At 37.6% G+C, this 13,479-nt stretch overlaps 1 protein-coding gene across 1 annotated transcript in view; it reads right to left on the bottom strand.

Moving 5' to 3' along the window:
• Positions 1 to 13,479, bottom strand: part of ITGA9 (integrin subunit alpha 9) — a 283,032-nt gene that overhangs the window by 100,701 nt on the left and 168,852 nt on the right. The window contains exon 18 of the mRNA XM_054001068.1: positions 4,324 to 4,474. Coding sequence (XP_053857043.1) covers positions 4,324 to 4,474 — 151 coding nt within the window. The remainder of the gene's footprint in view (positions 1 to 4,323; positions 4,475 to 13,479) is intronic.

Raw genomic sequence — 13,479 nt, 5'->3', positions numbered from 1 at the left:
GTTGCTTGGCAAAAGCTGTTGTGAGAAGGAGCAGGAATGTTACACATAGCTGGCTTTGGATACTGGAAGCCTGTCTGAAATGTAGGAACAATCTACATCAGGGAATGGTGTTCAGCAATGGAATCTCCTGACCTACTCTCTCCAAAACTGATGCTGGGTTAGCTGAGAGATTTCTATCAGCCCTTGCAGAACAGGGATCTTTTACTGTTACTATGGTAAGTGTGCTGGGTTTATACTATTGCTATAAAATCTCATGCCATAGCTGAGCTCATTTAATAGAGACATGGCTCTGCCTGCCCTACACATTTACTGCCACTGCCAGCAAGCTTACAGTGCTATTTCTGCAACTGTACTGAAAATATCCCTCTGCACTGAGCAGCAGCTAACAATGGTTAGCAAAGTGCCTATTGCTGACATGCATCTTCAGCAAAACAACACAAGCCAGGAGGTAATTCCAGCAGAAGTAAAATGGTGCAGGAATTACTAGCAATAGCTTTGTATTCTATTTCCAGACTCAGTACACTGCAATGCTGCATTCTTTGATAGGAAAGTTGTATCAGCCCTGTTAAGTGGATTTCTCAGACTCTGAAATAGAATGCTTTCCTAAAGCTGAATCAAAATTAAGATACAATAAATTTTCAAATTAAAAAAAGTATTTTAAAATCTACTCTACACAGAAGAGGGGACCAAGATTTCTTTGCCAACACAGCAAAGAAAAAATCTGAGCACGCAGGTCAAGTGTCTTTCTTGCTCCCTATTTTTTTTTAAAGAACACGTATTTCAAAAGTAACAGTTTTCTCAGTGGACACATTTTGAAATTTACTGCAGTGCTGTATTCCATGCACCTGTAAAAAACCCCTATCTCACAGAGTGAGATCATGAAATATTGCACAGGAATCGTATCCATAGGACCACACAGGAATGAGAAGTCAGCCCATGCCACATATTGTGCCTCTTCAGAGAAGAATTGTCTGTCAGGAGCGATGTAAAGAAAAGTCTGGGTTTCATCCATGAAATGGAGAGGACTGGCTGCAGCATAATAGGAAAAAATCAGACAGTGGAATAGGTGGAGTCTCCTAAACATCAATCAGCTAATGCTTTTTCAACTTGCAGAGCTACAGCAAAGCCTGGAATATCAGGTTGGAAGGAACCTCAAAGACCATCTCGTCCAACCTTTCTTGGAAAAAGCAGTCTAAACAAGATAGCCCAGCACCCTGTCCAGCTGAAATCTTAAAAGTGTGCAGCACTGGGGAATCCACCACTTCCCTGGTGAAATTATTCCAGTGGACAACTGATGAAATCTCAGTCTTCAGGAAGGAAGAGGGGCTAGCTTACTCAGACACTTCAGGGAACAGTACCATCATCATCCCTGAACTAGGCCACCCCATTGCTTTTCAAACACAAGATGTGGCATTTTGTCTCAGAAACTCTGTTGAAAAAAAACAGCATTAAACTTTTGCACTGTCAGGTCTCATTGTAACCAATTCACAGAAAGAAAAAAAACTGCGCTGGATTCATTACAAATGTCCCTAGTGGAGTCATCGGAAAAACACACAGGGAAATTACAGCATCTTGAACAGACTCCAGAGACAGGTTAAAAAAGCCTACTACGTGATCATCATTCCTAGAGTCACCTTGCAGAAAAACAATCAGCAACCACATGAAAGATCTCATTCAATTTCACTTCAGCCCTATTCATTAAAAGGCAGGTGATACTCAATACTTCCCACCACACAAAGCTCTTTTGATTCCAAAATTGTTCCACTAAGGAAAAACTCTAGGTGCTGTCTTTTTTTATTCTGGCTTTATGTTCTGGATTTTTGTTTGGACAATATTCAAGAAGGAAAAAAATCTGCATAGATGTCAAAGGATGGGAATAAGCTATGAGACACGGAAACTGATATTTTACCCCAAAAAAACCCACATTGTCAAAGAGCTTAGGGAAAATATAACACTGTAATTGAGGCTATGAGGTCATTATCCAGTTTCTCACCTGAAAAATGATGAGGCCAATGATATATTAGTTTGACTGAAAGCAAAAGTTGAATTAGACAAAGGAAAATAGCCTAACATAATCCTGTAACTTGGTTTTACAAAACTGTTACTGAAATAATGAAATAAATATCAGAAAAATATCCCAAACCCTATGAAATTAATCATAAGAACATTGGAACAGCAGGAATAATAGCAGACTATACTTTGATGCTGTCTGCAAGACCTGATGAAGATGTATGCAGTACTTTTTTAAAAGAAATACTAGCTTCTATTAGAAGAAAATACACTGAGTAGTGAGATAATACTAGAAGGTTAGCTGCTTCCAGAAACTGCTCCTTCTATGCAGCACTCAGCACAGATGTTTTCAAGTCTTCTACAAACCCAAGGAGAAGGTAAAATATCACCGGAAACAACACATCATCTTCTTTCCTCACAGTGTTGGCCAAGGAAAATGATGAAGGTAATTGGTGTTCCAGTTACTTGGTATGTGCAAAATATGCAAAAAAGAAAAAAAATTACAACAATCTTTTAAAAGAACAGGCATCAAGCTTTGTTTCTTTTCTAGTGGAAACCCTCTAACTGATGTCAACGAGAACTGGGCCAGACCCTGAAAACTCTCCCTATAGAGGGAAAACTTTCCCATAAAACTTTCACTATAGAGAAGTTGTACATTGGCACAAGCATTTCTAGTTTATCCCCTGCCTTTTCCTCCTAATAAATTGCACACTTGCAGCACATAATGTCTGAAAATAAAGTTCATCATAAAAAGACAACTCATTGAGGCTTGCAACAGTTCAGTCAAAACTGAACACTAAGAGAATTAACATGCATAAAAGATTATGGTTTTTTATTATGCAGTGAGTTAAGAGGTTTATAATAATTTAAACCTATCATAAAACATAACAAATAATGGCAAAATTTCATTGGTTCAGTGGACCAAGTTAATCTTGAACTTTGCAATAGTTGCTTTACTGTTATTAATATTGCTCTTATGGCTTGCAAAGCAAAGCTTTAGAGGAGAAACAAGCAGGAATAAACAGAGAATGTTGTCACAATCATGCAGTTCCCATTTTGCACAATTATTGTCACATCACTCACACCTGAAAAGCTTTCACAGCCTCAGTTTGCAAATAGTTTGATTCATTACAACACCTTTATTTCTAAATGAGCTCCTGCTAATGAAAACATCCAAGTATTTCTATCTAAATGAAAAGAGACTAAAACTCAAAATATCCACCTGACTCCATGTGGATGAAATTAAAATCACTCTTGACCCCTTGGATCTAGTGATGTGCCCTGGCCACAACCCAAAGTAGCACCAGGATATGAACAAAGAACAAGCCTTGTATCTTGATTTCAACAAGGAGAAAGTCTAGAAGCCCAGGTCAATAGAAAACCAGGACTGCTGTGTAGCAGTCAGAGGCCCTGTAAGGCCTCCATGGCGGTCACTAGCCTAAGATAAGAAATGCAGAGTCATGATGAGTGGAACAGAGCTACCCCTCTTCTACACATCAGACCCCTGTTATCTCTCTGTAAGGCTATAGGTCGTATTCTCCTCGACCTCAGCCATAGGACAAATCCTGATCCCTCAACAGCCTATATAAACCCATACCACTGCCCAGTTCAGACGGAAGAGCTGTCACTGGAGCCCTTTGCAGAAGCTGCCAATAAAGACATCTCCGCAGAACTCCACACAGCCTTCACCTCTCTCCTTCCCCGCGTCTGCTGAGGCACTTTGCGAGCACAGAGCTGAAATCACTAAGAGCTGACATCACTAAGAGCTGAAATCACTCCACAAGTGCTCACAAGGTAGCCAGCGGCTCGGAGCTAGCCGAGGAGGGCCCAGGCAAGCTGCGCCTCATCGGCACAGTGCTATCCGGGACACCTACGGCGGTTGCTGCCCCGGGGGCCAGACGGACCCCCGAGGACCACCAAGCCGTAATACTGCTGGGTGCAGTTTGGCACCAGTCAAACAAAAGTTACACTTTGTATTTCAGTGACATTTGGTACCTTATCAGTTTCCAACCAGTCTCCCTCTACCTCTTAATACCTCAAACAAACTGTCTTCCTTTTTCATTAGTGCACCACAAATAACAGGCATGTGTCTTCTACAAAAATAAAGAAGGTGTAATCTATACACTCCCAATCCATAAAAGAAAAAAAAATCTCATTAAAGAGCCTGAAAGGAATTAAAGTCCAGCATAACCAAAATCAACTTCTAAATGTCTCAGCGGTGTGGACTAGGCCATCCTCTAGTCCACCCTTAATTTCTAATTAAATTGGCTTAAAGTTAAGAGACTTGCTTGCAGTGAGATTATCCTTTCTTACCTTTTGCCACATTTTGATGAAGAAGAGCTCTCCAGAAAAATTGAAGAAAACATTGGTGTCATAGGCATCATCACCAGTGTTGGAGATGAAAATGTTAAGTGAGATGTTCCTCACTGCTCCCAGGGCCAGGTAGGCAGTTTTGTCATCAACACTGTAGGCAGAAACAGTTACATTGGTTTAACTCTGGTCAGCTTTCACACTCTGATCCTGCTTTCTTCTGCTATGGAAGTGTCACAATTCAACTGTTTAAAAGCTCAGCATTCAGAAGTTCAGGAATGCGCTGCACTGCATAGTGCAGAGGGTCATACTAGGAATGAACAGCTCCCGACTCAGAGTTCTGACACTGTATTTTGGGACTGTAGGAAAACCCCATGATTTCCACATGAAACTATTTCACACACCCTACTTTGTGTGATAATAAATTAGCTGAAAACTGTAAAGTAATCGTGCAGGGAAAATGCAAAAAGTGCAAGATATTATGCCTACATTCAAATACACAAGCTACTTTAGTTTGTCTCTCAATAATTCAGATTTATTCTAGCAACTCTCTGAAAAGCCTTCTTAGAATTATGCTATGGATAGAAAAATATCTAAACCAGGCTCAAATAAAATCCAGAAACTGATGTAAATGAAAAAAATGTGTGGAAATTGCAACAAATTACCACTTAATGTGACTAATCTTTCTTTAGATGTTTATGCTGGACCTAACATGGTGGAGTCATCTTCTTTAAGTGGAATATCAGTTATATATCATGAATCAGCACACCGTTGCAATATGGTATCACAGATTACATACAAACACAGACATGCACAGGTAGAGGTAAATACAGATATCTACGCACATACATTTATTATTTGGTATCTAATCCTTCTAGGCTGTTCAGAAAATGAGCTAACAAGTAGGTATAAAGGCTAAAGATAAATCACAAGAATATACAGTATCAATGCACAGATCTGCAGGTCTTAGAAGTAACAGTAAAAGATTATATAAAATATACCAGGTATTCATTCAAAAATTAGCAAAAATAGACAAATATTAAATTTGGTATTTATTATAACTGGACTCTAGAACCATTCATACATCCTGAAGAAACAGAGGAAGTGCCATAGAGAAAACATGGAGTAGCTAGTCAGAAATGGACAAAGAACTCCAGCCACAAGGCAGGGAGATGCTCACAATTATTTCCTCTAGAGTACAGCCAGCCCAAAAGTAAGAAGGAACCACTTTTCATTTACCCAATTTCTGTAAAGGAACAGCTGTTCCAGTGACATACATGCTGGCACACATAACACTTCTGCTTATCAGTAGTTCTCTGAAGATGGCTGGTGTGCAGGCTAAGAGCTGTGTTCAAAGGCAGCCTGACCCTCCATTGCTACCAGTTCTCCTCTGACAGCCTTCTTCATGTTACTGCAGCCAGGGCATTTACATAGAAGTGGAGTTTCTGGAAATGCATTGTTTATAAACTGTTCAGCATCTTCTGCCAATCAAAGCTGAACCAGACATCCAAAGGCAGAGCCTGTGTTTATCAAGAAGTTTCAAAATGTGGGGTTTCTGATGATATATACCAAATTGGGGTTCTAGTGAATGAGAAGTTTGGAAGAATATTATCTAGACTCAGGTTTTAAGCTGATGGCTATGGACTGAAAGTGTAACTTCACCATGTAATGTAAGCAATATTTGTAGCATATTTGCTTCCTTTATTTCATTTATTATTATCTTCATTTATTAAGTCCAAAATTATGGCTTACAGTTCAATGACAGCTTATTATGAGGAAGATATAAGTATCCATGAAATGCATCTGCTTTCTCACACTTAAAATCAACTGCAGACACTGACCAATCCTATTGATAAATGGACATTTTGCTTTCAAAATATTTGTTTATTCTCATAATCAATTATCAGTACAAATAAAGATTTGCAAAAGTATATGTAGTACAGGATTGACTGCAAAACTAATTTGAGTTGTTGCTCCTTATGTACCAAATCATTGGCTCATCTGTATGAGAATACTTGAAAGCATTTAACCTTTTGGCATCAATTTCAACACTTACTGTTGACAAACAAACAAATTATGAAGATGCTAAACAATCTGCTGGGATTTTCTAATAATCAAAAATGCATGCTTGTAAGCAAAAAAAAAATCTCAACCATTTAATACTGTGAATTATTTTTCACAAACTTTATAATCTCACTTCTTGCAATCACTTCAAAACTTAATCAGTATCTGTTATACTCATTAGCAGAATCTGGAAGTATTGCTCCAGTAAGCAAAGGAACATTACAAACTCTTTATCTTATGTAGAGTTGATGTTAAATGCAATGTATGCTACAGAATGTTCTCTGAATTTTTAGTAGCAGAACTTTGAGATTTATCATAAAGTGAAGACAATTGAGAATACTCTCCTTCCTAATGAATAACTAAAAATTCTCATAATAAAATCGTACTTAAAACTGACCCCACAAAAAATAATTGAAAAATTAACACCAGTGGGTTGTGTCACTCCTTTATAAAGCTACCACTTTGTTGTTCAAAGTCTATCATATCAAAATTATCTCTACAGAGACATTTATCTCAACAGAGAAAGAAAACACACTTTTAAAAGCACTCTCCAGATGCTCCTATACAAAATTCACATACTAATAAACTCAAAAAAAATCTCACTGATTTTAGTCTGGCAAGTGAGTTCAGTTTGCCCTCTGAAGGCCTGTAAGTCCCATAAGTAAGTTCCATTTTAAAAGAGCAGCTTTCTGCGTCATTGAATTTGTGTACATCTGGAATAAATCAGGTTCACTTGCAGTGAGCTCCCATTTACAGGGGAGCTTCCAAGCTCTTGTTTGCTTGAGAGAGTAATGTCACGAGTGCAGAAGACTGCTGTGTGCTTGGAACAGCTCTGTTGCCAGCCTGGTGCCATCCTCCTTCAGCATCTGCTGCACATTAAGCACCCTAGCTGCCAAGTCAAAATATGTCAACTAAAGAATTTGTTGTCACCCTTCAGAAACAAGAAAACAAACTAAAGCCACCCCTTCATCTCAACAAGGTTTGTCAAACAATTTAGGAAATGCAATCAAGCAATAACTTTTTGCTAATATTTTCATATATGAGAATACAAAACTGCTGACATTCTCAACATGATCCTTGTAAACTTGCTCACATTAAGGTAGAAAGGCTAAAACAAACAAACAAACAAAACTCAAACAAAAAACAAACCAAACAAAAAACCCATAAAAACCAGAACAAAATTCAAAACAAAACCAACCAACCAAACAAAAGATACTCAAAACAGGAAAAAGAAAAGTAAAGAAAGAAAAGAAGTGGGAAAATATCAAGAAATAATCAGTGAATTGGACAGAATAGGACCACCTTGTTACATTAGGTACTACACCCAAAAAATTAACTGAGTAAAAGTTCTGGGCAGACTGTAGACATATGCATTTATTATATATAGGCAAACACATTTGTATACACATAGATACAGATGCCTGAAGAATGTTATCAATGTTTGCATGGAAAAAAAAAGTTTTAAATTCAGAAGTACTAAGTACTTCCAGCTTTCATTCACATGATCCAAACTTGCAAGTAACAAGCAATTCTAAAAATCAGGATCCAAATTTTTGCCGTAGCTTTAAATTCACTGACAATGGTAGTACACATCAAATGTAAATAGATATTAAATTTACGTCTTAAGTGATTAAGAAAAGGAAAGCAAATTCCAGGATAAACCAAAATATCTTTTTTGCATGCTTTAATGCTCTAACTGTTAATGTCCACACCACATCATTGCATTATGGTCAGTGAGGGAAGAAAGATCATCTGAGAAAGACAAACTGAAAGATCTGCAATCTTTATTTCTCCACCCCTCAAGATGCTGCTTTTCATTAACATGGGTCAGTGGACGCATAATCTGCATTCCAAATGGTGTGCAAGGACATTTTCTCTATTTTGTATTTCATTTCTCTATTTCACCAGGGTGATTTTTTTTAAAAATGTGAGAAAGCATTCAGCACTTACTCTCAGACTGTGCAGATCATACATAGGGCAAAAAATGTGGCAGGGTCACACTTACCCTATTATCTGGGTCACTGACTTTCCCTTTTGTATTAGGAACCTTTATTTCCTTATTGCAAATTAGCACCTACATAGATAAATCACCATTACTGCTCAACAGACAGTGGAAGGTACAACTATAGTCAAATAGACTGCAAATGGGTAAAAATGTTTCAAACAACTGAAGTCCAATCTGTCCTCCAACTCCCATCATATGAAATTAAAGAACCCTACCTTTTGCTTTTAAATCAATAAAAGGTGTAAATCAACAAACAGTGTTGCTGTGACACATCCAAACAGATTTCTACCTTCACCAACCAGGACTGCAGTTGGTCTTTGTAGTTACTAAGATAATTAAATATTAACTTTTTCTCTACAGACTCTTTTTACATCAACCCTGAATACCTTTCTTCTGTTTTTTTTGTTTTGTTTTTTTTTTTTTTTTTAAATTGCAGGCTTCAGGGTTAGCTGAACTTCGGGAGGAGTTTTTGCAAATACTTAAACCTCAAGGGCCACTGAAAAGCTGAAACTCTCAGTTGATCTAGGAATTCATTTGATATCTCAGTGCAAAACTGAGAGGTAGCAGCCCGATACACAAATAAAAACCAAATAAAAATTTTAAACAACACACTGGGGAGTATAGCTATTGGATTTTACACTGCTTGGTTACATTGTCTTCTCATCACATGAGTGTTCAAAAGAATTGCATTGCAATTCTCTCTGGAAAGTTCATAGCCAATTTAGACTAAGGACTGGGTCAAATGTTCATGGTACCATAGCTTATTCTGCTATGATATCTTGAACAACTGAACTTCTGCCTTCCCCTTCTCATGCTGAAGTCTATGCCAACAAAGGCACAAAGACACCTCACACAGCTGATGACCAGAGCCTACCTGAGGTACATTAAGCCAGCTATGGCAAACTAGCACTGAGGCCATCAGATCATTTAATTCATTATCTTTCTCTGTATTTATCAATCTAGTTCTCAAGCAGAGACTTTGCAGTGTGCCCTGAGTAGTACATAACATGAAGTGATAGAAAAAATATAATTGAGAATTCAAGGAGTGGTCAGACAAGGTTGTGTGTCAGAAGAGCACAGGTTAAGAGTAGCACCGTGACAATATTGCTCTTACTGAAGACCTAGTAACAGTGCTCCAGTGTTCCCCCTTAGGAAGGAACTAAATGTCCCATATGAAAAAAAGTGCTTACTGTGGTGAGCCAAGGGCCATGGCCATAGAACTGCTTGTGCCACCACCTTTTTGGCACAGGGCTGGTGTCTCTAGTGCTTCAGTTCCCATATATATTACAATTCAGGAATATGGCACACAGCCTTACCTTTTCCATCTTTCCTGTGCTTTAATTTTACAAATGAATACATTTGTGTAGTAAAGAAGAGGTGGAGAGGGCAGGAGAATTTGAAGTGGGGGAAGACATACATCACACATGACTCTTTATTATGGTATTGAAAAAAAAAGTAATTCCTAATTATGGCTAGTTACCATATAGTCAATGCTTCTCTGGAAATTTTCCTCTTTTCCCCAGGTGTAGTTTCTTCCCTTAAGTACAAAACAGATAAAAATCCCATTCATGGGATTTATCTGGTGGCCTTTTATTATTATCAGTAATTTCAACTACACCCAGATGTTCACAACATTTTATAAACAGAACTGAAGAATCAATAGAGAAAGAGCTGCCTCTGTTTTCACACAATGTTTACTCCAAGGAGCAGTTTTTGGCTTGAATCAAGCTGCTCTGGTTTATGAAACTGTGACATGAAGCCAAGATGAGATACAACATCTACAGAAGCTCTAATCTAATCTAATCTAATCTAATCTAATCTAATCTAATCTTTCACCCTTGCATTCACATATTCAAACTACCATCTTTACAAGCTATCCTTGAAATCAACATTACTGTGCCTCTGGGACAAATTTATCCTCCACGTGTGTGGAAGACGGCATCCTAAGGTTGCAATGCAAACAAAAACTAGTTACTAGTGGCAGAAAAAGATGCAACAGATATATGGTATGAGGCACGTAAAGTGAAGCTGCACACATCAGCCTGACATGAAAAAGAAACCTCTATATTGTCCCTATTTATTGTTCGTATTTGTTAAAATATTTGAAAAGCTCTGTTAAAGTACATGATTATTGACCATAGATCTGAAATTTGAAGCTGAATCAATAGAACTTTATACCATACTGTTTCTAAAAATTAGATAATTAATGAAGTCACATAGGTAAACCTATGTGTTTACTATAAAAATTATGCCTTCAGACATAGATTTCCTGCTATTAGATAGCTTCAATTGCTTGTCTTCCTCCTGAAATGTTGGGGTGTAATATGCAATTTAAGAACCATATTCAGCTAAGCATTGATGAGAGAAGATCAGTGCCCTATCCAGTAATCACTTTCAGAGGTCAGTAAAAAGCAGTTAAACAGAGAGAAAACACTACAAACAGTACAGCTTTGTTACTTAAGGCAATTTGTTTTGCAGTAGCATGTGTTACACTCCAAGAGTAAGCAATGTCTAAATGTCAGGCATGATAAGCATGTCCTATCAGCACATTTCCTCTACAGCTCACACAAAACCAGCAAGAGGATTTACCTGGTGATTTAACTGATATATGACAGTGCTTCCTGACGTCAAGCTTTTTTTATATTAGCTTTATGCTTCAATTGCTAGAACAACAGTGACTTTAACTATCTTAGGCCTATAAAATAATGATGTTGAGATGTTCACAAGGAGGGCCAGGTTACAAAGTAGCCCAGCAATGAATTCAGGTTATATGAAAGAACATCTCTTTAGATTCTAGTTTAAAATAACAAACAATAAAATCCTACTCCAGTAGATACAATTAAATGATTCTTTCAAAATAAAACAAGTGCTTAAGAAGGGACAAGACTGGTTTGTACAATATCCTTTACTGATCATCAGTGACCTGCCACTAGAAAATGGAGATTGGGAATCTGTATTCTTGTACTAAATATGTGGACTACTCTGGTTTGTTAACACTCATCACTTGATAGTTCTGTTATTACCCATATGGGTTCCATCACTCTAATTTCAAAAGGAAGAGGACTGTCCACTGTTATCAACCTGTGTTTATTTATTCTGGGAGAGATTTATGAAGCTATGAGCACAACAAACCAGATGGGAACCGAGAAACCATTTCTTCATCCCCATTCATCCTCAACAATGGAAAACATTCACTTATGCTTTGAGATTATGCTCCCACTGCAATTTGCACTACCATCCTGATAAATTATGGGCTCTGCCCTTTCAGGAAACTGCAAATCCAATCCCGGATGAGTTACAACAGAGTTTTCCATATGCCTCACTAACTCAGCATTCAATACATTAACAACTGTCAGTAGGTAAAAGATAAATAAAAGATAAATAAATTAGAAATTAGAATTCTGCTTCATAGCTTCACCAAAAAAGCTAAATTCCAAACAGAATTACAAATATACATGAAATGGTAGTAAGCAGTTATTTATTGCACCCTTCTCAGTGCAGCAAATCACTTTTAAATAAAAGTAAACTATGCTATAATTTATGAAAGTACTTAATTACAGCACAAGACTTGGTATGACTTTTTAAGAAAAAAGGAAGCAATCTACTCCTATCCATTTCCCCAGTGTTCCATCATTTTTTCTCCTTAGAACATTTTTGGTAGTTTAAAAGATCATGAGCTAGGACAGCACTGGGTACTACCAAATAACCAGTAAGCAGCAGATGACTGCAGTCATGGCTCTGCATTTGTGCCCTGAGAGTTGGAACTATCCATAGTGGTGTACACAGCTTTATACACACATAGCCTTGACTATCAAGACCACTTCTGTAGCACTAGAAATGCTAAACCATAACATTTGCTCATTTCAATTTGGTTGTTTTTGTAAAGCAGGTATGAGTTTCATCTGAACAGCTCTGCTAATTAGGGTAGATTGTCTAGGGTAAACAGATCATCATAAATATTGTTGAAAGAAGTGTTTATTCAATGCAAAATAAAATAAAACAAATTCTTCATCTGCTATGAATGAAGAGAAAGGGGAAAACAGATATTACCAGAGCATATAATTAAGCCTCACAAAAAAGGATATTGTGTTTCCTCATCATAACTGTTTTGTTAAGATGCACTTCAGGGCCATAAAACCTCAATGGGCATACTATGAAACATGATGCTTCTCTGGAAACAAATTTCCATTGTATGATCAAAGGAAGCTAAGTGCTGAGGTGTGAGCCTGGTCAAATTTATCAAAGAGCTTTGCTTCCCACATTAAACCACAGACTCGCGACTTTTCTTTGTGGCTTTGCAGAAGTCTATGATCAGTGAAAACCGTTACTAGGTTTTTTAGTAAATGTTACTGTATTTATGAGATACACTCAAAAACCTTCAAACTTTCTGATCAAAATTTTATTTTATTGTTCCTTCCTTCAGAACACACTGATTTTCTGCACTGTTACAACATAGAACTCATGTTCTATGCCGTTACACCTTGTGCTGGTGAAAAGCAAATTGGACAAGGCTGTCATAACACATTTTTATCTATGATTTCTGGATTCTTTTAGTTCAGGTTCTATAATAATTTGACAAGTCAGTATGAAACTTCTGTAGTTAATTTTTCAAATCAGGTACCTAATATCTGATAATGTGCCTACTGAACCAGAGGGAGTCCTTCTGCTAATTTTAATAGGTCCATGAGCATATTCATCCCTGTATCTATACAGAGCACTTGCAAACAGTCAGTTTTGCAGTTGCATAGATAGTTCCTATGCAAAATCATCGCAGTTTCAGAGACAGACAAGTGACGAGACACACTGGGTTTATGCAGCAATAGCCAACATTTATTGAAGGACACCCTCTTTTATAGGGGCTTTGAATTTCCCACACTTACATCTATGATTGGGTAAGGGTCTTAACTCCGCCCAGCTCACTGGCCAATTGTTGTATTGCACTAAATAGCTTATTTAGTTGCTGTTTTGCACTGCTTTTGGTATTTTGCACTAAATAGTATGTTTGTATTCCCCTCTCTTATTACATGGTCTTCCCCTCTCCACCAAAGCCCTATGGTGGTGGTCTCTCCCCATGTTACTCCTCCCCTTGC

Source organism: Vidua macroura, chromosome 1, assembly GCF_024509145.1.
Source record: "Vidua macroura isolate BioBank_ID:100142 chromosome 1, ASM2450914v1, whole genome shotgun sequence".
Lineage (NCBI taxonomy): Eukaryota > Metazoa > Chordata > Aves > Passeriformes > Viduidae > Vidua > Vidua macroura.
The sequence above is the reverse complement of the archived record's forward strand: the minus strand, read 5'-3'. Positions and strand labels throughout refer to the sequence as shown.